The sequence below is a fragment of the Geotrypetes seraphini genome, chromosome 6 (assembly GCF_902459505.1).
Source record: "Geotrypetes seraphini chromosome 6, aGeoSer1.1, whole genome shotgun sequence".
Lineage (NCBI taxonomy): Eukaryota > Metazoa > Chordata > Amphibia > Gymnophiona > Dermophiidae > Geotrypetes > Geotrypetes seraphini.
In genome coordinates this window covers 235,764,287-235,790,903 of record NC_047089.1, presented here as the reverse complement: position 1 = coordinate 235,790,903, position 26,617 = coordinate 235,764,287, and the positions used below count along the sequence as shown (strand labels likewise).

The following is a 26,617-nucleotide window of genomic DNA, read 5'->3' as shown; positions in this document are numbered from 1 at the left end:
TTTAGTACCAGCTTTCGTTTCTCAAACCCTCAACTTTCGTGAAGCCTTGAAACACCAAAAATGCTTCTTCTGAAGCGATCCCCACCCTAATATATTACCATTCCCCATTTACCTCCCTTTTTTATTAATTTTACTTCGATGTATTTAAAAACTTCCCCTCCCCAACTTCCCTTTTGTTCCATGTACGTCAGTGTGAACCCGTCTAGTATTTTTAATATTTGATAAGATATTGCTTTTATTTACCTTGCCGTACAGTGAGAGATTAGAGAAACTGGGCCTCTTCTTCCTTGAAAAGAGGAGATTGAGATGGGACATGGGTGTCAGGTCAAAAGCGCGCCGGGACAAAGGCGCGAGCAGACAATTGAGCGCAGTGTGGAGGTGCGCGCCGAAGAAAATTACTGTTTTTAGGGCTCCGACGGGGGGGAGCGTGGGGGGAACCCCCCCACTTTACTTAATACAGATCGCGCCGCGTTGTGGGGGCGTTGTGGGGGGTTTGGGTGGTTGTAACCCCCCACATTTTACTGAAAACTTCACTTTTTCCCTGTTTTTAGGGAAAAAGTTAAGTTTACAGTAATATGTGGGGGGGTTACAACCCCCCAAACTCCCCACAACGCCGGCGCGATTTGTATTAAGTAAACTTGGGGTGCTCCCCAACAAACCACCCCGTCTGAGCCCCTAAAAACAGTAATTTTCCTCGGCGCGCGCCTCCGTCTTGCGCTCAGTTGTCGGCGCGCGCCTTTGTCTTCCGCGTTGTTGTCTATGAACCGGGGACATGATTGAAACATTCAAGATAATGAAGGAAATAGACTTAGTAGATAAAGACAGGTTTTTGAATTTATATATCTACAATGTATTAACTGAGTTGAGATGATATTCTTTGTAAGAATTTTGTTATGCAACCTGTCTCTATCTACCAAGTCTATTCCCTTTATTATTTTGAATGTTTCAATTATGTCCCCTTTCAATCTCCTCTTTTCAAGGGAGAAGAGGCCCAGTTTCTCTAATCTCTCGCAGTACGGCAACTTCTCCAGCCCCTTAACCATTTTGGTCGCTCTTCTCTAGATCCTTTCAAGTAGTACCGTGTCCTTCTTCATGTACGGCGACCAGTGCTGAACGCAGTATTCCAGGTGGGGGCATACCATGGCCCGGTATAATGGCATGATAACCTTCTCCGATCTATTTGTGATCCCCTTTTTAATCATTCCTAGCATTCTGACACAGGCAGATTTGCTGAAAACACAGCCATGCCAAGTCATATCAGCTTGTGGATTTTATATTCATTTAATAAATATTTTATATCGCTGCATCTGGTGCCTCACTGTATCTTGACTGGCTGTTGCATATCCGTGTGGCTTGCATCTCCTGTCTTCTTTCGCGTGTTCCAAATATACCATGTGTGCCCAATTATAGGCAACCTGAAATATATAATGCAATATTTCATTTCAGTCATTGGGAGCAAGGAAAAAACTACATTTGGAAGCACTTATTATAAGGCTGATATCCTTTCTAGAATATAAAAATAAGGAACAAAATGGAGCTCCCCAATTGTGCAAACACAGTATTTGGTCATCTCTACTGATGATTTAAGATATCCTACATCTGGTGCTCTGCTGTTAACCTTCGCTGATATCTGCTTTCACTGCTCTTAAATATGGGCTTAATAAGAGCTTCTGAAATCCATATGGCAAGAAGCAACTGTGATTTGATTTCTTATCTGAAATGAAATACCATGGGAATGTGCAAGAAGTGTTACGGTGTGCTGAAATTGTTGCCACACTAATAGAACTTGTGAAAGGCCTCCTTTAAGTTAAAGGCCAACTGAACACGATGAGCACATCACTAGGCAAGGGCTATCATAGGCCATGAAATGTCATTCACTGAAAATAATGCACAATCTTATTATAAGAGTTCACCCTCTTTGCACATAGCATATACTTTTTCATAAGAGTGCACTCTCTTTGCACATAGCATGCACTTTTTCATGAGTGCACCCTCTTTGCACATAGCATGTACTTTTTCATAAGAGTGCACTCTGCACATAGCATGCACTTTTTCATAAGAGTGCACTCTGGCCATAGCATGTACTTTTTCATAAGATTGCACCCTCTTTGCACATAGCATGCACTTTTTCATAAGCGTGCACCCTCTTTGCACATAGCATGTACTTTTTCATAAGAGTGCACCCTCTTTGCACATAGCATGCACTTTTTCATAAGCGTGCACCCTCTTTGCACATAGCATGCATTTAAGAGTGCACCCTCTTTGCACATAGCATGCACTTTTTCATAAGAGTGCACCCTCTTTGCACATAGCATGCACTTTTTCATAAGTGTGCACCCTCTTTGCACATAGCATGTACTTTTTCATAAGAGTGCACTCTGGCCATAGCATGCACTGTTTCATAAGAGTGCACCCTCTTTGCACATAGCATGTACTTTTTCATAAGAGTGCACTCTGCACATAGCATGCACTTTTTCATAAGAGTGCACTCTGGCCATAGCATGCACTTTTTCATAAGAGTGCACCCTCTTTGCACATAGCATGTACTTTTTCTTAAGAGTGCACCTTCTTTGCACATAGCATTAATGTATTGTCCCTGTGCGGGAGTTTGGAAATGCCAGGGGTGTTCATTTTATGAAATACTGTCAATTTGCTGTTACATTTTGAAACGCTCTCACACATATTCTACAACATTGTGCCAAAATTCTAGGAATGCTCCTTCCTATGATCACCCCCCACTTTGGAATTGCACACTATGAAAACTAGGTGCACATATTATAGAAGAGGGCTCAGGGCAATCTGGAGCTGATTCTCTAAGGGTGCCTGCCGTGTGTCAATTGCGGACGAGCACCGCTTACAGACTCGTGGCCAGGATTTTGTGGGCCTACATTTCCGATGCCTAGGTCCTTGTAGAATCACGGCCAGGAGTGTCTAGTGACGCCAAAGTCCGGTGATGCCCCTAAACACATCCACTTCTGTGCTGTGGTATCACTAGGCACAGGTAAGCCTAGCAGCACCTCATTTTATTAAAAAATCAATTTTTAATTGATTTTTAATGGTGCGATCAATTATTGCTCCGAAAAACAAAGGGGTGGCAGACCACAAAAATCAAACCAAAAATGCAAAGGATGGAAAAGCCACAAATTACCAGGATGAGAGCAAGAGTCCAAAATAAAATCACTTTATTAAAAATAGTATTAAAAAAAAAATAAGGCAGCAAAACCCAGATGAGTGGATACAGTAGTGTACTCAATTATTTTAGACATGGATTTGCAATCTGCGCTCAGAACTGAGTGCTTCATTTTGAGCAACCTTTATAGAATTTTTTTCGGGAGGAAGAGGTTCTAACAAAGGCTCACCCCCTACTATATGAGAAGCTTATCTTTAATTAGTTCAAGCATAAAATCTGTTTTAATACTTGGGATCTAGCTAGGTACTTGGGACCAGGTTTGACCACTTTTGGAAACAGGATACTGGAATTGATGGACCATTGGTCTGTCCCGGTATGGCAATTCTTATGTTCTTATGTGAGCCAAGTGTAGGACAATCAAGCCATTGTGACATCACTGGTGAGACTGACTCTTGGGAATTGGTGGAATCAGGCTTTATGACATCGCAATCTCAGTTCTGAAATGTTGCTACTCTTTGGGTTTCTGCCAGGTACTTGGGACCTGGGTTGGTCACTATTGGAAACAGGATACTGGGCTTGATGGACCTTCGGTCTGTCCCGGTTTGTGATTCTTATGTTCTTAAGTGAGCCAATTATTGGACAAAAAAAACATTGTGACATTACCGATGAGGTTGGCTCTTAGGCACTGGTAGAATGACGTATTATGACATCACATCTCAGCTCTGGAATGTTGCTATTTTTGGGGTTTCTGTAGGTACTTGTGACAGGATATTGAGCTTGATGGACCTTCGGTCTGTCCCAGTATAGCAATTCTTATGAGTACAAAAGTACGCACATACTTTACCCCTTCTATTTGTGCGACTGGTGTGTCCCATGTGATTAACCCTTCCAACCTAACCACACCTCCAGGAATGTCTATATTAAATTCAGCAAAATGTAGCCCTCTAGTGAAATCCATAATGTTCAAAGAAGGGGTCTAACTGGTTAACTTCGTACTTAGCTAAGTAGATCCCCTTAAAAATTGTCTCGTACAGAAGGAAACAAAATCTAAGTGTTTTGTTTTGTTTTTTTAACACACTGGTGCATACAAGTTCTCTGGGTTTTAATACATATCACCAACTGGAAAATCCCGACTTCAAGCACACCAGTGTCTCAAAACGCTTTCCCACGGCACAGATAGTTTTTCTGTATGCTGACATGAAGAGCCACCCAGTTGGTGCCTCACAACAGCCTTTCCATCATTTGGTGGTTTACCACTGGAACACAACACTGGGTAATCCACAGTGCAGACTAAACTTACAGTCCATGGGCAACAAAGAAAACTGCCAAATGGGACCAAGTTTCTATATTGCAACACTTGGCTGTCTGCTACGGAGAGACCATGTGCTGACAGTTGACTTGGGCAGAAGATTTGATGCTGGCCAGTCACTTACTCTAGTTATACCTCTTCATATTTCAAGTGGGTGGTGCTGGCCATCTACCAGCAAGCAAAATTCAACGTCGTTGCTGCATATCATGAGATTTTGTACAATCCCACTGTGCCTTAAGAAGAAGCTTCTCGATGCAACAAGTTCAGCGTTTTCCTTGGCTTTGCTGCCGTGTTGGCACATTGAATCTGCCAAGAAGAAAAATGCTCCAACAAGCAACTTGTCTATGTAGCATGGGTTTTGATGTGGTTTTGGCAGATTGATGCTGCAAACGGGCTAGTGATGTCACCACCTCTTCCCGCCATGGCAGTTTTTGATGTGGGAGCCTTGGCTGGCAGGTGACTGGGGTACAGAAGCCCCGCTGCTTGCCAGACATCGGAATCAGCTAACTCAAAACAGAGTGGAGTTGGATGTATCCATATCAGAGGCCGAAGTTGTTTCAGATGTGAGGTTCCGAGAAATAGACATGAAACTTAATATGCATTTTGCCCTTCAAAAGTTCTCCCACGGAGAAAAGACTGAAACTGATCAGGGTTGTGTGTTTATAGAAACTCAAGGTCCCAGTAATCTAAATGGACTTATGATTTATCAAAATAATCTTTAGCAAGACTCAATACATGTTAATAAAAACTCCCTATGGAGCAACTTTAAGTCTTGATCGGAACGTAAACTATTCATCTATCTTCCATGAGATGTATGCCAGCACTTATTATTTAAAAGCAGTGCATTTTTTTTTAAGAAAAAGAAAACCCTTCCTGGTCAATATTTATACTTTTTTCCATTGCAAATGCAAGCAGTGTCTCACCACACAATTGTTTCCCACGTACTCACCTTTATAGGACCCCCAGGGACCCCTGAAGAAGACTTTTTGTCGAAACGCGGACCGTGTTGGGTCCTGTATCCCTAGCAGACTAGGTCCTTTAAGGCTTTTATGTGGATGAAATTATTTTATGTGGATGATTTCAGTGTACCTTTGGAACTTTGACACTTTCAAATAAAGTCCATTTAGGAACATGGTCACTCCACCGAGTTTTTATTTTTTTTTTTTTTCTCAATATTTATACTTTGCATTCAGTGTTTTATTTAAATGCCAGCCGTTAGTGTTTAAGGGCTCCTTTTACTATGGTGCGCTAGCGTTTTTAGTGCATGCAAGAAATTACCGCGTGCTACACTTCTAGAACTAACGCCAGCTCAGTGCTGGTGTTAAGGTCTAGCGTGCGCGGCTATTCCACGCGTTAAAGCCCTAGCACACCTTAGTAAAAGGAGCCCTAAATATTTCATATATTGAGTGCCAACACGATATGGACAGCCAGGGATCTTCAGTGATCTAAGTGCTTTAATTAAATACCCAAAGGCTGGTCGAGAGAATGGTGGCCAAAATATTTAAGGGGATGGAGCAACTCTCATATGAGCAAAGAATAGGGAGGTTGGAGCTCTGCAACTTGAAGAAGAGATCGTTGAGTGGAGATATAATAGAGGTCTATAAAATTCTGATTGGAGAGGAACAGGTGGACACAAATCAATTGTTTACTTTTTTTAAAAGTTTGAAGACCGAGGGATATGCCATGAAGTTATTAAGTAGTATATTTAAATTGGAAAAAATAATATATTTATGTTATTTTTTAAAATATTCTTTATTGATTTCTCAACTATCAACAAGGCAATAAATAAGTAGAAGTACATATAATAATTCAAGAAATGCACATTCATCTTGCAGAAACACATAAGCAATCATTTTTACCCCTCCCGCCCACCCAAACGACTAATCAAGAAAAACACAAATACATAGGGCTCCTTTTGCTAAGGTGCGCTAGCGTTTTAAGCACGCACAGGAAATTACCGCACGCTACACTTCTAGAACTAACGCCAGCTCAATGGCAATGGAGAGCAAGGTCAAAAGAAGAAATGCTCTCAGTAGACAGGAGGCCAAATACTGAAGACCCTTGGTAAAATCACCGCCAAAATTGAAGGATAGTAGTCGTACCGGAAAAGAAAATCCAAAGACGGCAGAGTATTGGAAAAAATGAGAGGCTGTAAGAAGCACCTGAAAGTGCAAACTACGCTAGGTGACTGAAATGCGCAAGCACATTCCGAAAGCCCCGAGGAATGATTTCAAAGAAGAGGCTTCCTTGAAAACCAAAAGAACAAAAGCTCATGAAGAGTAAAAATACTGCACCTGGGTGCGAAAACAACATCAGAACCCGAAAGGGGTGAAACAAATGAAGTGGGAAAAGAGAAATCAACTCCAGACCCCTAGAACTCAAGGATGCCAAGGGCCAGATAGCGGCAGAAAAGCGAAACATCCTAAAGCCAAAAGGCTAAAGGATCCCAAACGAAAAAGTGCTGCCATCAAAACCAGGAGAAGAAAAAATGATCCTAAAAGGATTGAGTGGCCTCCTCTTCCCCTCCCAAACCTCCAGCATGAAGTATAAAGGGGCTTAGGGAACTGAGGAATAGTCTGGATGTTCCCAGGCAGACACCCTCCAACATTATTAAGAAGGGGATCATGAGTAGATCGGAAGATGTCATAATGCCACTTTATAGAGCAATGGTCAGACCACACTTAGAATACTGTGTCCAACACTGGTCTCCATACCTTAAGAAGGATATAACTCTGCTGGAGAAAGTGCAGAGGCGAGCCACGAAACTTGTCAAAGGAATGGAGCATTTGAGCTACAAAGATCGACTCAGGAAACTGGGACTGTTTACTCTCGAGAAGAGAAGACTGAGAGGGGATTTGATAGAGACTTTTAAAATATTAAAAGGATTTGATAAAATAGACCAAGAAGCAGCATTGCTAACATTTTCTGATGTGACACGGACAAGAGGTCATAGCCTGAAACTGAGCGGCAGCAGGTTCAGGACAAATGTCAGGAAGTTCTGTTTCACACAGCGAGTGGTGGGTGCTTGGAACGCACTCCCGGAGGAGGTTGTGGCGGAGACTACTGTACTGGGATTCAAGCGCAGGTTGGATGCACACCTTCTGGCATATCATATTGAGGGATATGGTAAAGTCGGGTCTCCAGAAAGGAGTACCTAAATGGGCCACCGCGTGTGCGGAGAACCGGACTAGATGGACCTCGGTCTGATCCGGTGAAGGCATTTCTTATGTTCTTATTAGTGGAACAGTGGAAAACAGCAAGGAACAAATACACCTGGTTGATTTTGCATCGCAGCAAAAACAAGGAAAGAGCCGTAGTGACGGGGGAACTAATGGATAGGCTCTCCACCCTTGTTCGTTCCCACCAGCCAGAAAAAGTCAATGTTCATGGGTGTCTCTGGTAGTGGTTGAATGTAGGTACTGAGAAGGCAGAGTCAAGCAGCAGAAGACGATGCTATGTATCAATCAATTTGATGTACAGTAGGAATGTAGACTCTCCTTCCATAGCAACACCGAAAAGAAAGTCTTAATGTTGAGGATATGCTCTGAAGGAACATATCAAAAAAGGGTGACATGAGTTGAATGTTGCCGTCACTAGCAGGTATAGAAACACTAGATCCTGAAGACTTCTTCAAGGTATATTGTGACTAACAATTCATAAAGAAGTTAAGGCATATCAAACGCAGAAATAGGAATCACTCTGTATAAAACAAATCTCATAGAAGCCCCTGAAAAGGGGGAAAAAAATAGAGACACTAATCTGAAGAGTGGTGATACTAAAGATGTAAACGTGTCTAATTTAGCGTTTCAATCGCTTGGGTCTTCTTCAGGGTAGACCTCTGCTATTTGTGGCCAAACACTTTCACAGAGCACTTGATATTATGCACTTTAAGTATTAGTAACATTGTTAAAATTTTGTGGTAATTAGTGAAATATGTAAGATACAAGAATTGATGAAAATAATGGGATGAACTATAATTAACAATAAGAGGAAATGAATTGCAGTGAAATTGAATAAGAATTTGAGATGAGATATCTTGATTGAATTTGATTAGGTAATATATATGGTTTGATATGAGTTGGTTCTGAGTTTCAAAAATGGCATGCTGATCTATTTCAAGTAATATATATCCCATACCAAAATAGTTTTTGTAGTTTAAATTTAACAAGTTTTTAAGGATTCAAATTAATAAAAGAGGAGACGTGTAGTATTTAGAATTTTTTATTTATAAAAATTAATGTAATGTATTTTTTAAAAATAGAGAATTAGAATAAAATAGTTAATTTATCTATATTGGTAGGGGGGTGGGGTAATAGCCGGTGATGTTATAAGGAGATAAGAGAGTAATGTGTTTCTCTCTTTAAGTAATCCCATTTTGAGAAACATGTTCTCCTAAGTCTGAGGCTTGTCCCCATTAGAAGTTAATTAATGTAATGTGATTAAAAGTCAACAGTCATACTATTAAATCCAATTACTTAAGTAGTAAATCTAATTAACAAGTTGGAATATAGAAGTAGTGTCCATTTTTGATATTGTGCAAATGGTTTTCAATAGTTTCATATTTTGTGTATATAATACCATTTGAAGTTTGTATTGTTTTGTTGTTTCAAACAAAGGTTGAACCATATGCTTTTGATGCGACTGCTAATAATGGCTTATAGGCTAATTCCCACCCCCCCACCCCTAAATCAGGCATGTAAATGTGGACTTTACATTAATATTCTATGATGGCAATTTTACACAAAGTTGCTGTTCTTGAATCCTTCTTAGCACACATCAGTCTGACATGTTACACGGTCTATAGAGAATTATTCCCTGTCTGTTCTTTGTTTTGCCTCAAAGGCCTGGAATGCGACTTAAGCCACAGTAAGAGTTCCAGCGGTGCTCAGTGCATAATAGATAGTTCCACGTCGATGTTATGGCGCACATTTTAGTGCTTTGCCGTAGGATTTAATTTCTGCTCAGTAGAATGTGTTGAGTTGCTAAGGTTCTTTGGACTGGTTTAAGGGTGAAAGTTGATACCATCTGGAGAAGGAGATCTCCTCAATGTATCGTAATCAAAGTCAAAACACTGAAGACATTATCTTAGCAACTGCTGCCAGAAATCTGCTGGTCCTCCAGAAGAGGGAGACCGGGGGTTTCAGACCCACTTGTAGCAGACCTAATTGGAGTTGGGCTTAGCCACTCTTTGGCCCTTAAGTGGAGTCATAACTAGACAACTAGCTATGAAGCCAGGGCCATACATTAATCTTGCAGAACATACCAGTTCAATCATCTTCTTTCTTATAGATTCCTTACACTGTGTTCAGACATCTTACACATTTGTGAACGATGCCAAAACAGTACACCCTGTGAAACCATAGAGCTCTCAGAAGCTCATGAAATGAACACAGTTGATGAAATGAAATCCTTTAGCATGATAATAGAATGTCTATATAGCTAATAAAATGAAAACAAAGACAAGCCAGTCTTGGAAACTATACCTCGGCTGGGATGCATTGCGGCTTTGCTCTGGCTATTGCCTTTTCATCTGACGTTTGAATTCTCCCAGGCACTAATCTAATTTTACCTCATGTATATACAGAGCAGAATTATTTTTAGTTTCAGCCCTTATTTTCTCAACACCATCTCCTTCTATATTCAGACCTAACACAGACCAAGTATTGAGAGTGTTTTCCACTAACGGAAAAGCGACCGTATGTGCCAAACGCAAAACAGCTGTTTTGCCAATCACTATTTTACATGACAAGCGAGGTTACTGCTTCAGTTCTTTTGCCTAGGTTGTGTGCGCTTAGCAAAACACTCAGTTGACGGCCACGTCATCATTTTCTGTTGCCACTACTTGCAAAGAATATGTCAAAGTTTGATACACCGGGAAAAAGACCTTTCTCGATAAGAAGGATCCTGGTATCCTAAGGGGTTAATTTATGCCCACTGCCTTTGGACCCTGAGGGGTCAATATCATGGGGAAAGGGAGGCCAATGCAACCCAATCTAAATGTGTTTGTTGCTCGTTCTTCCTTATAGTAATATAGCAATGTTCAACAAGAGGTCCAAGCACAAAGCGTAAATAAAATAAAGACGATTACATAATCAATAACTCGCTTAAAAATAATTTTGCCAAATAGCAAGTATGTTAAAAGGGATGATTCAGGTGAAAAACAAAATACTCAATTATTTGGTTCACCTCAAAATGAAATTCAGGGTACACAGGAAGAGGAACCACCACAGGCATGAGCCCTCTGGCATGCTTCTAGGTAAGGGGTGTCAAAGTCCCTCCTCGAGGGCTGCACTCCAGTCGGGTTTTCAGGATTTCCCCAATGAATATGCATGAGATCTATTAGCATACAATGAAAGCAGTGCATGCAAATAGATCTCATGCATATTCATTGGGGAAATCCTGAAAATCTGACTGGATTGTAGCCCTCGAGGAGGAACTTTGACACCCCTGGTCTAGGTCATGGTGAACTTATCAACAGACTGCCTGTGTGCTCATATCTCTCATATTTGAGTTCTTGTACCTCTCAAATACTTCTGTACTATTAACAGCAATTAGATCTGCTGTCAGTAGTCCAAAAGTGCTCCCCATAGTACTCTGGGAAATGTGTGACTACTGTATTGGGATTGAAGTTGAGTTTCTGAGGCTTTTATCTTTTTGGCATTTGGTTGTTTGTTTGCTGGTAGTTTTGGTTTCTCATTATCCCCTAGGGCCATAGATCCTGAGGTTTGCTAGAGGTCTTGGATATGCAAGTGATGGTTCATTCTTGAGAAGATTAGTTTACTGCAAGTAGCTATGTCTCCCTGGCAGTGAGGTCTTGGTTTTCTGCATCCTTTTCAGCAGGTGTTTGTATAGCAGAGCAGAAAAAGGAGCAGGTTATATTAACAGACCTTTTAAATACTAGTACTACTTCTATCCATTCAGTCGTGTCTGACCCTTGGAAACTCTGCAGGCCAGTCCTCACTAAGATTCCCTGTTCTCCACAGCTTCTTTAAATTGCTTGATGTTCATTCCTGTGTTATTCTTGATGGTATCCAGCCAACGGGCCTTTGGTTTCCCCTGTTTCCTGTTACCACTGACCATTCTGAGTAGCATCTCCTTTTCTAGTGAATTCACCCTCATCACATGTCCAAAATAGGTCAGTTTCTGTCTGATAGTCTTGCCTTCCAGGGACAACGCTGGGTTTATTTGATCAAGAGCATCTTTGTTGGTGATCCTAGCTGTTCATGGACATCATAGAAGTCTTCTCCAACTCTACAGCTCGAAGGCATCAATTTTTCTTCTATCTTCTTCCGTGAGTGTCCATTATTGCATCCATACAGGGCCGCCATCAGGGCAGCACTACCAGTCCTGCATTCAGGGGCCCGGAGCTGACAGGGGGCCCGGGCTCCCCCAGGGTCCTAGGCAGTGTTCTAAGGCAGGGGCGCCAGTAGCTCGCCAAGGCAAAGTGAGTCGATCACCCAGGACTCACTTTGTCTTGGCGATCTAATCTATCGGGCCGATCAGTCTTCCTCTCCCCGACGTCAATTCTGCAGTCGGAGAGGAAGTTCGGGCCACCCAATCGCTGCCTGGCTGGGCGGAACTTCCTCTCGACGGCAGAATTGACGTCGGGGAGAGGAAGACTGATCGGCCCGAAGCAGGGAGAGCATGCGTCGGCGTCGGCTTTGGGGCCTGTTATCCATTGGTGGGTACTGTTCCCCGATGGCAGCGGCAGTGGCTTGGGGAACGGCAGGGAGAAAGAAAGAAAGGGGGCAGGCAGGGAAACAGAAGGAAAGAAGAAAAAAAAGAAAGAAAGGTCAGGGAGAGAGGAAGAAAAAGTTGGGGGAGGGAATGAGGTGTGGAGGAGAGAAAGCATACAGGCTGATAGAAGGGAAGAAAGATTGGATGCACAGTCAGAAGAAGAAAGTGCAACCAGAGACTCATGAAATCACCAGACAAGATAGGAAAAATGATTTTATTTTAAATTTAGCAAAGTGGAGGCAGTATTACCACAGTTTTCAAAGGAATTTGCCCAAATAACTTAATAGTTAACTGAGTAAATTCCCAGAGATGAAAACTTCCCTTCACTTATGCACAGTTCTGAATTTATTCGGCCCATGGAAGAAGGGGGGGGGGGGGGCGTCAGAGGGGGGGGGGAAGGGGTTCGAGGGGGGCCCAATAGGATTGCTCAGTAAGGGGCCCAGAAATTTATGATGGCGGCCCTGCATCCATATATCACGATTGGGAAAATAATGGCAGTGATCAGTCTTTCTTTGATGGTGACTGAGACGTCCTTGCCCTTCCATATTTGGTCCGTGCTCACTGCATGCCCCAGTGCTATTCGAAGCTTGATTTCTGCTGTCGAACCACCACTACGATCATTTAGGGACCCAAGGAAAACAAAGCTGTCAACCACTTCTATTTCTTCATTGTTGATCTTTATGTGGACTTTCGTGTTGGTGGTAGTCATGATTTTGGTCTTCTTGATGTTCAGGTAAAGTTCCATCTTCTCGCTTTCAGCTTCAGGATCACCTTCCTGAGGTCCTTCTCACTCTCTGTCCTCAGGGGTATATACACAGAGGACACAGGGCCTCTTTCAGTTGAAAAGAAGTTCTGGAATGAGGGGTCACAGGTTGAAGGTGATTGTTAAAGACGGTAGAATCAGGTGTAAATCTAAAATAATACTTTTTTTTAATGGAAAGTGTGGGGGATGTGTAACCTCTCCCTCTTTGAATATCAATTCTCACTTACTTCACCTTCTGTAGTCAGGTTACCTTACAAGTCAAAGTGAGAATGTTTCTAAAAAGAGGAAAAAGTTAGCATAAAATATATTTCACCCTAAATAAAAGATACCGGGTGAACAATAAGTGAAACCTTTTAAACAAATACTGATTTTAAAAGTTTTTGTTAGTTTATTTATACAAATCTAATAAAATGTATATATCTATACAGCTTTAGACTAAGCTTCCAAATAAAATCTTTCTCAAAGAATTTAGTTCTTTGTAATAATTTTTTTCCTCACAGGGTCCAGGTGTAAACTCCTCTTTCCTAACAGGGTTCAAGTGTTCTTCCTTTTTTTTCCTCTGCAGTTGTGGAACGAATCATCTGAGTTTCCATTGTTTCTTATGGGGAAATTCGCTTTGATATACGAGTGCTTTGGATTACATACAGGCTTCTGCAACGAATTATGCTCACAAACCAAGGTTTTACTGTATATGGGATAAAAAAAAAAAAGTCTGCTCGAAGAATCCATTTCTTTGCCTATCCTACACGAAAACATTGTCATTATAAAAGATTTCTTGATAAAACGTTTGCATTTTGGGCGGGCAAATTGAACAATTGATTAAGTATAATAATTTCCTAGATTCAATCTTATTACACCTTTTGAAAATCTATGAAAACGTATCTTTTAAATTTGTAAATTAAACATCAATTATATCAATGTATATAGCAAATGTTACGCCTATCTTTAAAAAGGGATCGAGAGGTGACCCGGGAAACTACAGGCCGGTAAGCTTGACTTCAGTTCCGGGCAAGATGGTAGAAGTACTGATAAAAGACAGCATCTGTGAGCACATAGAAAAAAATGGACTAATGAAAGCGAGCCAACATGGCTTCTGCAAGGGAAGATCGTGCCAAACGAACTTACTGCACTTCTTTGAAGGGATAAACAGCCAGATGGACAAAGTGGAACCTATAGACATCGTTTATCTTGACTTCCAGAAGGCCTTTGACAAGGTACCCCATGAGCGGCTGCTCAGGAAGCTGTGGAACCACGGGGTGGAAGGGGACGTACACAGAAGGGTTAAACACTGGTTGGCAGGCAGGAAGCAAAGGGTGGGAGTGAAGGGACACTCGGACTGGAGGAGGGTCACGAGCGGTGTTCCGCAGGGGTCGGAACTCGGACCGCTGCTGTTCAATGTATTTATAAATGACCTAGAAACAGGGATGAAGTGTGAAGTTATAAAATTTGCGGATGACACTAAACTCTATAGCAGGGTTAGAACCGTGGAGGAATGTGAAGACCTACAAAGGGACCTGAACAAACTGGAGGAGTGGGCGAACAAATGGCAGATGAAATTCAATGTAGAGAAATGCAAGGTCATGCATATAGGGAACCCCCCCCCCCGGATGTTCAGCTACAAAATGGGGGGGGGGGGTTAGTACTAGGGGAAAGTAACCTTGAAAAAGACTTGGGTGTGCTGGCAGATACAACAATGAAGTCAATGGCACAATGCGCAGCAGCCTCAAAGAAAGCAAACAGAATGCTGGGTATTATTAAGAAGGGTATCACAACCAGAATGAAGGAAGTCATCATGCCACTGTATCGTGCGATGGTGCACCCGCATCTGGAGTACTGTGTCCAATATTGGTCACCGTACCTTAAGAAGGACATGGCGATACTTGAGAGGGTTCAGAGAAGGGCGACAAAAATGATAAAAGGTATGGAAAACCTTTCATACGCAGACAGGTTAGAAAGACTGGGGCTCTTCTCCCTGGAGAAGCGGAGACTCAGAGGAGACATGATAGAGACGTACAAGATCAGGAAAGGCATAGAGAAGGTGGAGAGGGACAGATTCTTCAGCCTATTGGGAACCACAAGAACAAGGGGGCACTCGGAGAAATTGAAAGGGGACAGGTTCAGAACCAATGCTAGGAAATTATTTTTCACTCAGAGGGTGGTGGACACCTGGAATGCGCTTCCGGAGGATGTGATAGGACAGAGTACGTTACGGGGTTTCAAGGAGGGATTGGATAAATTCCTGAAGAACTCGGGGATTGAGGGATACAGATAGGGATAGAGATAGGACTAAGAAGGTTAATAGATAGAAGGGAAAAGGGGAATGAAGGGTTTCAGACAAAAATCACTTTACAGGTCATGGACCTGATGGGCCGCCGCAGGAGCGGGCTGCTGGGCGCGATGGACCTCTGGTCTGACCCTGCGGAGGCAACTTCTTATGTTCTCTAAGAATGTATTGTCACTGAACTGTTCAGTCTCTCTTAAATGTGAACTGCCTAGAACTAAATGGTATGGCGGTATACAAGAATAAAGTTTATTATCATTATCATTACATGTCCATTGATTTTTAGTCCTCCTCTTTTTTATCATTGTAAAACGCCTAGAATTTCAAATAGGCGTTAAATCAAATTGTAAATAAAGCTTGAAACTTGAAAAAATAAAGTTATCTGAGACAGCTTAGGGATGGCGTCTGTCAGACTCCTCGGCTCTTCCGGTGAGGTGGGTGGAGGCTGACTCAGCACAATGGGGCCGACTTGGAACAGCATCTGTCAGACTCCTCGCGAGCCGTCCATTCAGGTGAGCTGGGCGGGGGCCGAATCAGCGTGATGAAGCAGCCTGCTCTTATAGGGCCTCAATGACACGGCGGCAGTTAAACGTCCCACGCCGAACCGGCCACGCTGAGCCGGCTGTGATGAAAGGGCCACGATGAAATGGCCATCCTGAATCGTCCCATTCCACTAGCCAGTTGTCAAATTCTAGGAAAAAACCCATAAAAATTATTGTAAATGGCATGATAATATATTTAAACTGACTGATGCTCATTTTCTAGTGATATTGTGTTGATGCACATGAGTCATAAGAATTTTCTGGAAATTTCTGGCAAGATCCATACATTGTGATGTAATTGCTGTGATCAGCATCCAAAAACTTATTTTTAAAAATGTCCAGTCGCATTATGGAAACAAAGATCAAGTTGTCCAGTGCTGGGTCTGTAACTTGTGTGGCAGGTATATGCATAAGTTATACTGATTTTCTATTTCCTGTACACCCCATTCCATGGAAAGCATATGCACCCATTTAAACCAGCTCTTTCTCACATGCAGTTTCCATTTTTATTTGGCAAGCATATGTGCATATGTTACACAGTAGGGGCTAGCTGTACCGGGCCATGATACGCCCTCACCTGAAGTACTGCGTCCAGCACTGGTCGCCATACATGAAGAAGGACACAGTACTACTCGAAAGGGTCCAGAGAAGAGCGACTAAGATGGTTAAGACCTGGAGGAGCTGCCGTACAGCGAAAGATTAGAGAAACTGGGCCTGTTCTCCCTCAAACAGAGGAGATTGAGAGGGGACATGATCGAAACATTCAAGGTACTGAAGGGGATAGACTTAGTAGATAAGGACAGGTTGTTCACCCTATCCAAGATAGGGAGAACAAGAGGGTACTCTCTAAAGTTGAAAGGGGATAGATTCCGTACAAACGTAAGGAAGTTCTTCTACACCCAGAGAGTGGTAGAAAGCTGGAACGCTCTTCCAGAGGATGTTATAGGGGAAAACACCCTCCAAGGATTCAAGACAAAGTTAGACAAGTTTCTGCTGAACAAGAACGTGCGCTGGTAGAGCTAGTCTCAGTTAGGGTGCTGGTCTTAGACCAGAGGGCCTCCGTGTGAGTGGACTGCTGGGCATAATGGACCACTGCTCTGACTCAGCAGTGGCAATTCTTATGTTCTTATGCCTAAAATTCTTGGCCTAAATGCCATCTAAATGCCTAAATGCCAACTAAGTTTGGCGCCCATCCTAGGGTTGCCAGAATTTCCAGTCGGAAAATCCGGACCCCCTAGACCCGCCACCAGGCCCGCCCAATTCCACCCATCCCTGACCTTTAACGCCCTAATCACGTCCCCCAGTCCTGCCTAGCCCCCCCCCCCACACCATCTTGCTCGTCAGGCAGGGAGGAAGTCTGCACATGGGTGGATTTCCTCCTTGCCCAACATGAATTGAGGAGTCTTGTCAAAATCGGTACAAAGTGCCGGGTTTTGAAAAGCCGTCCGGAGCCCCGGATATGTCCTCAAAAGGAAGACATGTCCCAGCAAATCCGGACATCTGGTAACCCTAGCCCAGCGGCTCCTAACTCAAAAACACACCCATAACCCAACCCTTAACCACTCCCTCTTTTAACTGTGCGCTTTGCACTAGCTGGGGAATTCTATAAACGTCACCTTCCGTTAGGCACCGTCATTGGAGGCGACTAACCACCTAGGCGCCTCTATTAATTGAATAATAAGCTCAATTATCTCTGTTAATGAATGATAGTTGAAAAATAGGCGCCTGTAAGAATAACGTGATTCTGTAAAAGGCCGGCCTAGGAAATTATAGGTGTCGCAATGGGGAAACAGACGTCTACGGAGAAAGGCATGGGCATGGCTTTGTATCTAGGTGGCCTCTTACCTAGGCGCCTAGCTGTGGTAGGATCACACCTGCCAAGTTAGGCGCCTAACTTTCAATTAACTTCAATTAGCGCCAATTAAGAGGTGTTGAGTGCTGATTATCGGCGACAATTTAGCCTATCGCGTAATTAAGGTAGGCACCTACATCGGTTAGGCGTGCTGATGTAGGCGACTATCGTTAGACGCACTTTATAGAATTTGGGGGTATGAGCATAAGCTCAAACCCTGCCTGAACCTCACCCCTGGAAACACCTGCCCAGGTCAGACAACATTCTACATATACAAGGTTCATGTGCAAGTATCTTGGACAATTTATAAAGAGTCTATTTTTGCATATTCACCGTTTTTTTTTTTTTAACTTATGGAAATGCCTTTCAAATGACCCACAATGCTCCAAAGCCCTCAACAAGGCTGGGCATTCAGAAATCAGCAGCATCAAGCATGCTGTGGATTATTCTGGTGGTTGGCGCTGAGGCTGCAAAGGACGTCCCCAACTGTCCCCGCCAGGATCCTCTCCGTCCCCACCCGTCCCCATCAGGTTCCTCTCTGTCCCCACCCGTCCCCGTCAGGATCCTCTCTGTCCCCACCCGTCCCGCCAGGATCCTCTCCGTCCACACCCGTCCCCGTCAGGTTCCTCTCCGTCCCCACCGTCCCTGTCAGGATCCTCTCCGTCCCCGTCAGGATCATCTCCGTCCCCACCGTCCCCGTCAGGATCCTCTCGGTCCCCACCCGTCCCCATCAGGGTCCTCTCGGTCCCCACCCATCCCCGTCAGGGTCCTCTCGGTCCCCACCCGTCCCCGTCAGGTTCCTCTCCGTCCCCACCCGTCCCCGTCAGGATCCTCTCCGTCCCCACCCGTCCCCGTCAGGTTCCTCTCCGTCCCCACCCGTCCCCGTCAGGTTCCTCTCCGTCCCCACCCGTCCCCGTCAGGTTCCTCTTCGTCCCCACCCGTCCCCGTCAAGATCCTCTCCATCCCCACCCGTCCCCGTCAGGATCCTCTCCGTCCCCACCCGTCCCCGTCAGGTTCCTCTCCGTCCCCACCCATCCCCGCAAGGAATTACCTCCATCCCCGCCCGTCCCCATAAAAAGCAGCAATTACTTCTGACAGGATCGTCAATTCCACAGTTTATTTTATGTTTGTGCTGCTGTTTTCCTTGTGGAATCTCTTTGGTGGAACCCTTTTTTTGTTTTCTGTTCAGGTAATTAACTTATAAACCCTCTCTTTTACTAAGGTTGACGTGCCAATTATATTATATGGACGAACCCTGCTTCCAAAGCCTTCCATCCCCGTGGGAGTCCCGTTGGCTAAAGGGGGGGTCCCCGTGGGAGTCCTGTGGGCTAGAGGGGAGTCCCCTTGGGAGTCCCGTGGGTTAGGATGGGATTCCCGTGGGACCTGTGAGATTCCTGCGATCCCCGTTCCTGTGCAGACCTCTACTCTAAAGGTGACAACTGTTAAAATTGCATGCCCTGGCCTCACCTGACTTACCAAAAGTCCTGAGCAGCAGTGCTCCCTCTAAGCCGTGCAGGAGCCCTCCAACAGCTTTCTTGCCAGTAAAGGGGGGAGGGGGGGCCTCAATATTGTGTTTTCAAATGTTAGAAACAGGCAGGTTCCCTGAAGTTAGGGTTACCAGATTTTCCAAATGGAAAATTTGGACACATGGCCCCGCCCCCCTTGGCCTGCATGAGCAACGAGCGATGTCGGACGGCATTCGTGCATGCCCTGGTGCAACATGATGACGTCACGCACATAACGCATGACATTGCCGCGTTGCATCCACGCATGCGTGAATGCTGTCCCGACGTTGCTCGTTGCCAGTAGCTTTTCAAAACCCAGGACTATTAAGCATGCAAATCTCTGTCATGCATATTCACGAGGGCTATTCTGAAAACCTGACCCATTAACAGCCTTTCAGAACTGAGAGTCAATTCATAGTGGATTAAGCTATTTGGAATCAATCAGTCCCATCACTTCAGTTTTCCTAAGTGTACTTCTATGAGGAGAGACTGGAAGCCCTGAATATGTATACCCTAGAGGAAAGGAGAGACAGGGGAGATATGATTCAGATGTTCAAATACTTGAAGGGTATTAACGTAGAACAAAATCTTTTCCAGAGAAAGGAAAATGGTAAAACCAGAGGACATAATTTGAGGTTGAGGGGTGGTAGATTCAAGAGCAATGTTAGGAAATTCTACTTTACGGAGAGGGTAGTAGATGCCTGGAATGCGCTCCCGAGAGAGGTGGTGGAGAGTAAAACTGTGACTGAGTTCAAAGAAGTGTGGGATGAACACAGAAGATTTAGAATCAGAAAATAATATTAAATATTGAACTAGGCCAGTTACTGGGCAGACTTGCACGGTCTGTGTCTGTGTATGGCCGTTTGGTGGAGGATGGGCAGGGGAGGGCTTCAATGGCTGGGAGGGTGTAGATGGGCTGGAGTAAATCTTAACAGAGATTTTGGCAATTGGAACCCAAGCACAGTACCGGGTAAAGCTTTGGATTCTTGCCCAGAAATAGCTAAGAAGAAAAATTACAAAAAAATAAAAATAAAAATTTAAATTGAATCAGGTTGGGCAGACTGGATGGACCATTCGGGTCTTTATCTGCCGTCATCTACTATGTTACTATGTTACTCCACAAAAGAAGATAACAGTACAAAAATTGTTTAAAATTGCCTTATTGCTCTAAAAGCCATGAACTACCGATTCAATTTCATGGAATTTCTCTACATATGACATTGGATTACGTTTCTGGTCATGCTCTGAGAGAGAACAAGAACTTACTATTTGACTTCTCCGTTCGAGGCTCCTGTTTCAGTTTTCGTTCTCTTTTCTGGCGCAGAGCTGCCAACCCAGCTCCGAGTCATGAATGATTCCTGGAGGCCGGCCTGGGATTTGTTTAGCATGTCTTTTCGTAAGCATCAATACTGACAAACCAAGAGAAATCCAAACAGAAAACTAAGATTAAACTGAAAAAGAAAAAAAAAAAAGATCGACAGCATATTTACCTGTTAGGTGGAATTACTTTTGCAGGCTGTGATATGTTTCATCTGAAAATACAACTATGTTAGTAAGGGTAGCCAGGAGTGAATTCCCTATCCAGGAATTGGACATCAGTAATTACAGTCCTAAATAAAGGTACTATGGGGAGATAACTTGCACAAAACAGTAGTTATACCCTCAACCACTTTATATGATATGGTAGAGACGTTTAAATACCTAAGTGATGTAAATGCGCTTGAGTCCGAGTCTCTTTCATTTGAAAGGAAACTCTGGAATGCGAGGGCATAGGATGAAGTTAAGAGGTGATAGATTACTAATCTAAGGAAATATTCATTTACAGAAAGGGTGGTAGATGCATGGAACAGTCTCCCAGAGGAGGTGGTGGAGACAGAGACTGTGTCTGAATTCAAGAAAGCCTGGAATAGGCACGTGGGATCTTTGAGAGAGAGAGGAAGAGATAATGGTTACTGCGGATGGGCAGACTGGATGGGCCATTTGGCCTTTATCTGCCATCACGTTACTGTGGGGCTCATAATTGAAAGAGAAAAACGTCCAAAAAGCGGCCTAAGTCGGCACTTGGACGATGATCAGTCAAAAACGTCCAAGCGCCGATAATAAAACCGGGTTTTGGACGTATTAAAAAATGACCTAGGCCTTCACAGTGCCGCTGAACGACCATAGCTAAATGGGGGCGTGTCAGGAGGAGTGTCGAGGGCGGGAGTTGGGCGGGACGTGGGCAGGCTTAGACTTAGTTGTACTGCATGTATAACCTAAAGTTATACAGCACAGGATCGACGGAACTTGGACGTTGTGACTTAGACCATTTAAAACATGGTCTAAGTCATAAAAACCCACCTAAAGTGACCAGATAAGCACTGCAAACACATAATAAAAGACCCCCATAGACTACCCCTGTGATCACCGACCCCCCCATAAAAATATTAATCATAACTTAAAAATTGTGCCTCCAGAACATCATCACATGGCAGCCTGGCATAGGAAAGCCTAGTTGTGCTGCACAGAGGCGTTTTAAACCATTTTGGGGTTGGGTTAGGGACCCGTGGAGAGGAGGACTCATGCCCATAAGCCCCTGTTATCACTGCATTGATATTGAAATATGTGCACTCCCCTCTACACCCTTTGGAAGATATTTAGTGGCTCTCCTTTAACTCATTTGGATCCATAATGACCCCAGCTTAGCAATTACTGAAGACCACTGCACTATGATGTAAGAAAGCAGGGGGAGCTCCTGTCTACTTAAACCACACTAAATAGGCCTACTGCTGATATTAAGTGAAACTTAACTGGGCAGTGCCACTGAAGTTCAGTTCAAACCACACAAACCAAATCCAGACAGAGCTGAGGTGGTATGGAGATGGGATTAGTGAGGAAAGCATGGGTCATAGTTAGGCCTGCTACCCATATAGTTAGGCCATCAACTCAAATTTCTAAAAAAAAACAACAATAGTATAAGTAATAATTGGTATGATTTCTATTGTATTGCTCACAAATATGCATATAAGTATATTTTTCTTTTAAGGTGGTATGCCTCAGGACATGGAGCCTTATATCCACTATGGGTTCTCTCATAAAGAGGCTTTCATTCGCTCCTATTCACATCATAGGCTTCCATCCCCCTTCCTATGTTTTTTCTAAAAATTACTATCATAATTTTTATTTCTTCAATCAATTAATTTTAATATAAAAGTATGTTACAGATCTCTCTAATTTTGAATATCTTAATTCATTTTCTGCATTACTATATTCTCACATCAAACAAACTATTTCTTGAAGGAATCGACAGTATGTTGCAAAGCTTTTTCCTCTATTGAAGTCTTTTGTGTAAAAGGCCGTTATTTCTTTTGCCACATAGCTATGTGGATGCCAGCACTGAATATCAGATATGATGTCACAATTTGCGCTCTTGTTGGCATCAGGCCTTCCTGTCTGCCGGATCCCCCCTACTTCCTGTTTTCACAAAGGTAGGACCCGGCAAAGAGGAAGGCTGGACGATGACGACGACAAGTGTAGCAAATTGTGAACTCTGCACTGCCCACCGGGGACAGAGGGAAGGGAGCAGAGGGAGAGAATTGCTGCATCCGACTGGGGAGAAGAAGGGAGAAGGAAGAGGGAAGGGAGGGAAAGGAAGGAAGGAAAGGCAATGACAGACCATGGAGGGGAAGGGAGAGATGTCAGACCAAGGGGAAAGATAGGAGAGGAGATGTCAAAGCATGGAGGGGGAGGGAGCGATAGAAGGGAAGGAAAGGAGAGCGAGATGCCAGGTCATTGGGGGAGGGAAGGGAAGGAGACAGATACCTGACCAAGAGGAAAGGAAGGAGAGGAGATGCCAGACCATGGAGGGGGAGGGAGAGATGCTAGGGCTTGGAGAAAAGGGAAGGAGACAGAGATGCCAGACCAAGGGGAAAGGAAGGAAGGAGGGAAAGGAATGAGAGGCCAGACGATGGAGGGAGAGGGATAGATGACAGGGCATGGAGGGAAGGGAAGGGAAGGAAACAGGTGCTAGACTGTGGGGTGGGAAGGAAGGAAAGGAGAAGAGAGAGACGCCAGAGCATAGGGGAGAGAGTGGAGACAGAAAGAGAAAAATGGAGAGGGGGGTAGAGCGGAAATGAATCAAATACAGAGGAGAAAAGGGGTACAGGATAGACAATTTATGGAAGGGCCATAGAAAGAGGGAAGAAACCATCTGGAAGGGGGAGAGGTGCAGACAGTGAATGGAAGGGGCAGAGAAGAGGGCAAAGGCTGGCTGGAAGGGATAGATGCATGGAAGTGAGAGAGAGAGGACAGATACTGGATAGAAAGAAGATAGTGAAGAGAAGATGATTAAAGCAGAAACGACAAAAGGTAGACATTTTTTTGTTGTTGCTTTAGAATAAAATAGTATTGTAGTTGTATTGACAAACGTTTATAAACAGAAAATGGAAATAAGGTAATCTTTTTATTGGACTAATTTTAATACATTTTTTTTTTACTAACTTTTGGAGTCCAAATCACCTTCCTCAGGTCAAGACAGGATACTGTAACAGCAGTATACTGTACTGACCTGAAGAAGGAGGTTTTGGCCTCTTGGCAGCTAATTGAAAAATGGATTAGTCCAATAAAATGCTATTTTCTTATTTTTCCATTTTATTTCTCTTTGTTAATTTGTAAAGTGGTGATTGTTATTTGCCAGCTTTTTTCAAATGTACATCTGCTATCTTTATATTTTGCAGAGTATTATTTATTTTCTATACCGTTCTCCCAAGGGAGCTCAGAACGGTTTACATTAATTTATTCAGGTACTCAAGCATTTTTCCCTGTCTGTCCTGGTGGGCTCAAAATCTCTCTAATGTACCCGGGGCAATGGGGGGGATTAAGTGACTTGCCCAGGGTCACAAGGAGCAGCATGGATTTGAACCCACAACCTCAGAGTGCTGAGGCTGTAGTTTTAACCACTGTGACACACTCTCCCCACAGGGGATATGTGTCATTTTCTGTGGTGGTTCATTGTATGCAGAGTCTGACTTCTTTGCAGTTCAGTTTAAATTTTGTCTACATATTTCAATTTTTAGTTTGTGATTACTTATTCCATACTGGGTGATGGCATATCTGTGTTATGTATGGATGAAAGGGACATTGGGCTAGATTCACTACAGTCAGCGATTGTCGCTAAACCTGTTTTCACAGGTTTAGTGATCATCGCTGCTAACCAACCCGATTCCATAAATGGCCCACCAAGTGTTTTTCCCCTCGATTGCCCATTTTCCAATCCAGCCATGCAAATTAGCAATACCCCGTGCAAAATAGCCAAGCGATTGATTCACTTACATTGCTTGGCTATTTAGCATCGGGTTTTACTGATCCTAAAACCCGATTGCTGTCAGCCCATGGTAGGGGTAGGGAGGGATGAGAGAAATGGGAAAACACAGGCCAAAGGTGGGGGGGAGGGGCTAGATAAACAAATTAATGAAAAAGGGGTGGGAGAGAGAGAAAGGGAGAGATGGATGATGGACAATGGGAGGAAGGGATTACAAGGACTTAGGCAGCCTTCAAATTTGGAGGGGGGAGGCAGGGGTGGAATGTGAGGACAATACATTCCTCTTTCACCCCCCACTCCATCCCGGCATGTAGATATGCATTTTTTTCCTCTCACACCTCCTCTGATCCAGTGTTTCTCTTCTTTCCATCCTCCCCACTGTCCGGCGTGTCTTTTCTTTTCTGCACGGTCCATCATGCAGACAGAAAACTTCTGGGTCAGCAAGAGAAGTCAGACCGAGGGGAGGAGAGAAAGGAGAGAGATACTGGACTGCATAGTTTGTGAGGTGGGGGGAATGCCAGACAGTATATGCATTACTTAGCCCAGAATGGGAGGCCTGGGTCCCCATCTCCCCCCCCAATCCATGGCTACACCCCTGGGAGGGAAGAGAATAGCAGAGATGCTGAACCCAGGGAGAGGAAGATGCTAGATGGAAGGGTAATCGGGAAGAACAAGATATATGTTGGAGCAGTGGGTGAGAAGGGGAAATGTTGGACGAGGGTGGGAGGGTGGTCTAGATCATAGGGGGAAGGGGGGGAGAGAACAGCAGGAAAGGGAGCAATGTTGAACCATGAGGGGGAAGGAAGAGAGAGGAGGTGAGTTGATGGATCATGGGTGGAGAAACAGGAGGGAAGAGAGATGGGATAGGTAGATAGGTAGAAAGGGGAGTGTATGGCGCAGTGGTTGCCTCAGCACCCTGGGGTTGTGGGTTCAAACCCACGCTGCTCCTTGTGACCTTGGACAAGTCACTTAATCCCCCCCATTGCCCCAGGTACATTAGGTAGATTGTGAGCCCACCAGGACAGACAGAGAAAAATGCTTGAGTACCTGAATAAATTCATGTAAACCGTTCTGAGCTTCCCTGGAAGAACAGTATAGAAAATTGAATAAATAAATAGATAGTGAAGGAAAATGGACAGTGAGATATCAGGCCATGAGCGAGGGAGAGGAGATGCTGGGCTACAAGAATGGAGGGAGGGAATATACTAGAAATTGTGGAATTATGGGAAAGACCAAGGGATGTGGGTAGCGAGGAGAGTGAGTACAGAAGTAGAAATGTCATGAGGAGTAGAGGGGAAGTACACTGAAAACTCCCATTCTCCTTTCTGTTTTTGCTTTTTGGAAGTTTTCAGTGTAGTGGGGGGGGGGGGGTCCCCCCAATTCCCCCATGGGAGCACAAGAATTCTCCCATCTTCATGTTGCTTTTCTCCTGCTTTGCTGGGTTTTTCATTTTGTTTCAGAGTGAATGCACATCCTTAGAAATGGCGGGTCATTTTTAACGGTATGAAGGTAGCATTTAATGTGGCATGCAGACGAGAGATTTCAAATCCCATTCACTTCTTCTTTCCTAGAAATTCTCCAGATGACTGCAGTGTGGGAAAGGGAGGAAAGATGGTGAGCGGCTCGGACAACGTTGGCATAAACTACGGCAGCTACATGGAGGAGAAGCACATTCCCCCTCCAAATATGACGACCAATGAGCGAAGAGTCATTGTTCCAGCAGGTTAGCGGCCAACAAAATACTAATAAGAGTACTTATGAATAATGCAAAAGAACGGGTCCCAGGAAAGGGGAGAGATGATAGAGGCGTTTAAATACTTCTGTGGCGTAAATGCGCATGAGTCGAGTCTCTTTCGTTTGAAAGGAAGCTCTGGAACGAGAGGGCATAGGATGAAGTTAAGAGGTGATGGGCTCAGGAGTAATCTTTTACAGAAAGGGTGGTAGATGCGTGGAACAGTCTCCTGGAAGAGGTGGTGGAGACAGAGACTGTGTCTGAATTCAAGAGGGCCTGGGATAGGCACGTGGGATCTCTCAGAGAGAGGAAGAGATAATGGTTACTGCAGATGGGCAATTTTGCCTGTATCTGCCATCATGGTTCTATAACCATAAAGTTCTATGACATCACAATGCAGCTGTAAAGAGCCTTAGCCTATAGGAAGAGGAGATGCAAATGTTAAGAGCCTTAGCCAATAGGGAGAG

General features: G+C 43.9%; 1 protein-coding gene across 5 annotated transcripts in view; it reads left to right on the top strand.

Annotated features, from left to right (window-relative positions):
* The window catches only part of ERG (ETS transcription factor ERG), a 429,387-nt gene that overhangs the window by 340,522 nt on the left and 62,248 nt on the right, over nt 1-26,617 (top strand). For all 5 annotated transcript variants that reach the window (XM_033949789.1, XM_033949786.1, XM_033949790.1 and 2 more), the window contains one exon: nt 25,990-26,141. In XM_033949789.1, coding sequence (XP_033805680.1) covers nt 25,990-26,141 — 152 coding nt within the window. The remainder of the gene's footprint in view (nt 1-25,989; nt 26,142-26,617) is intronic.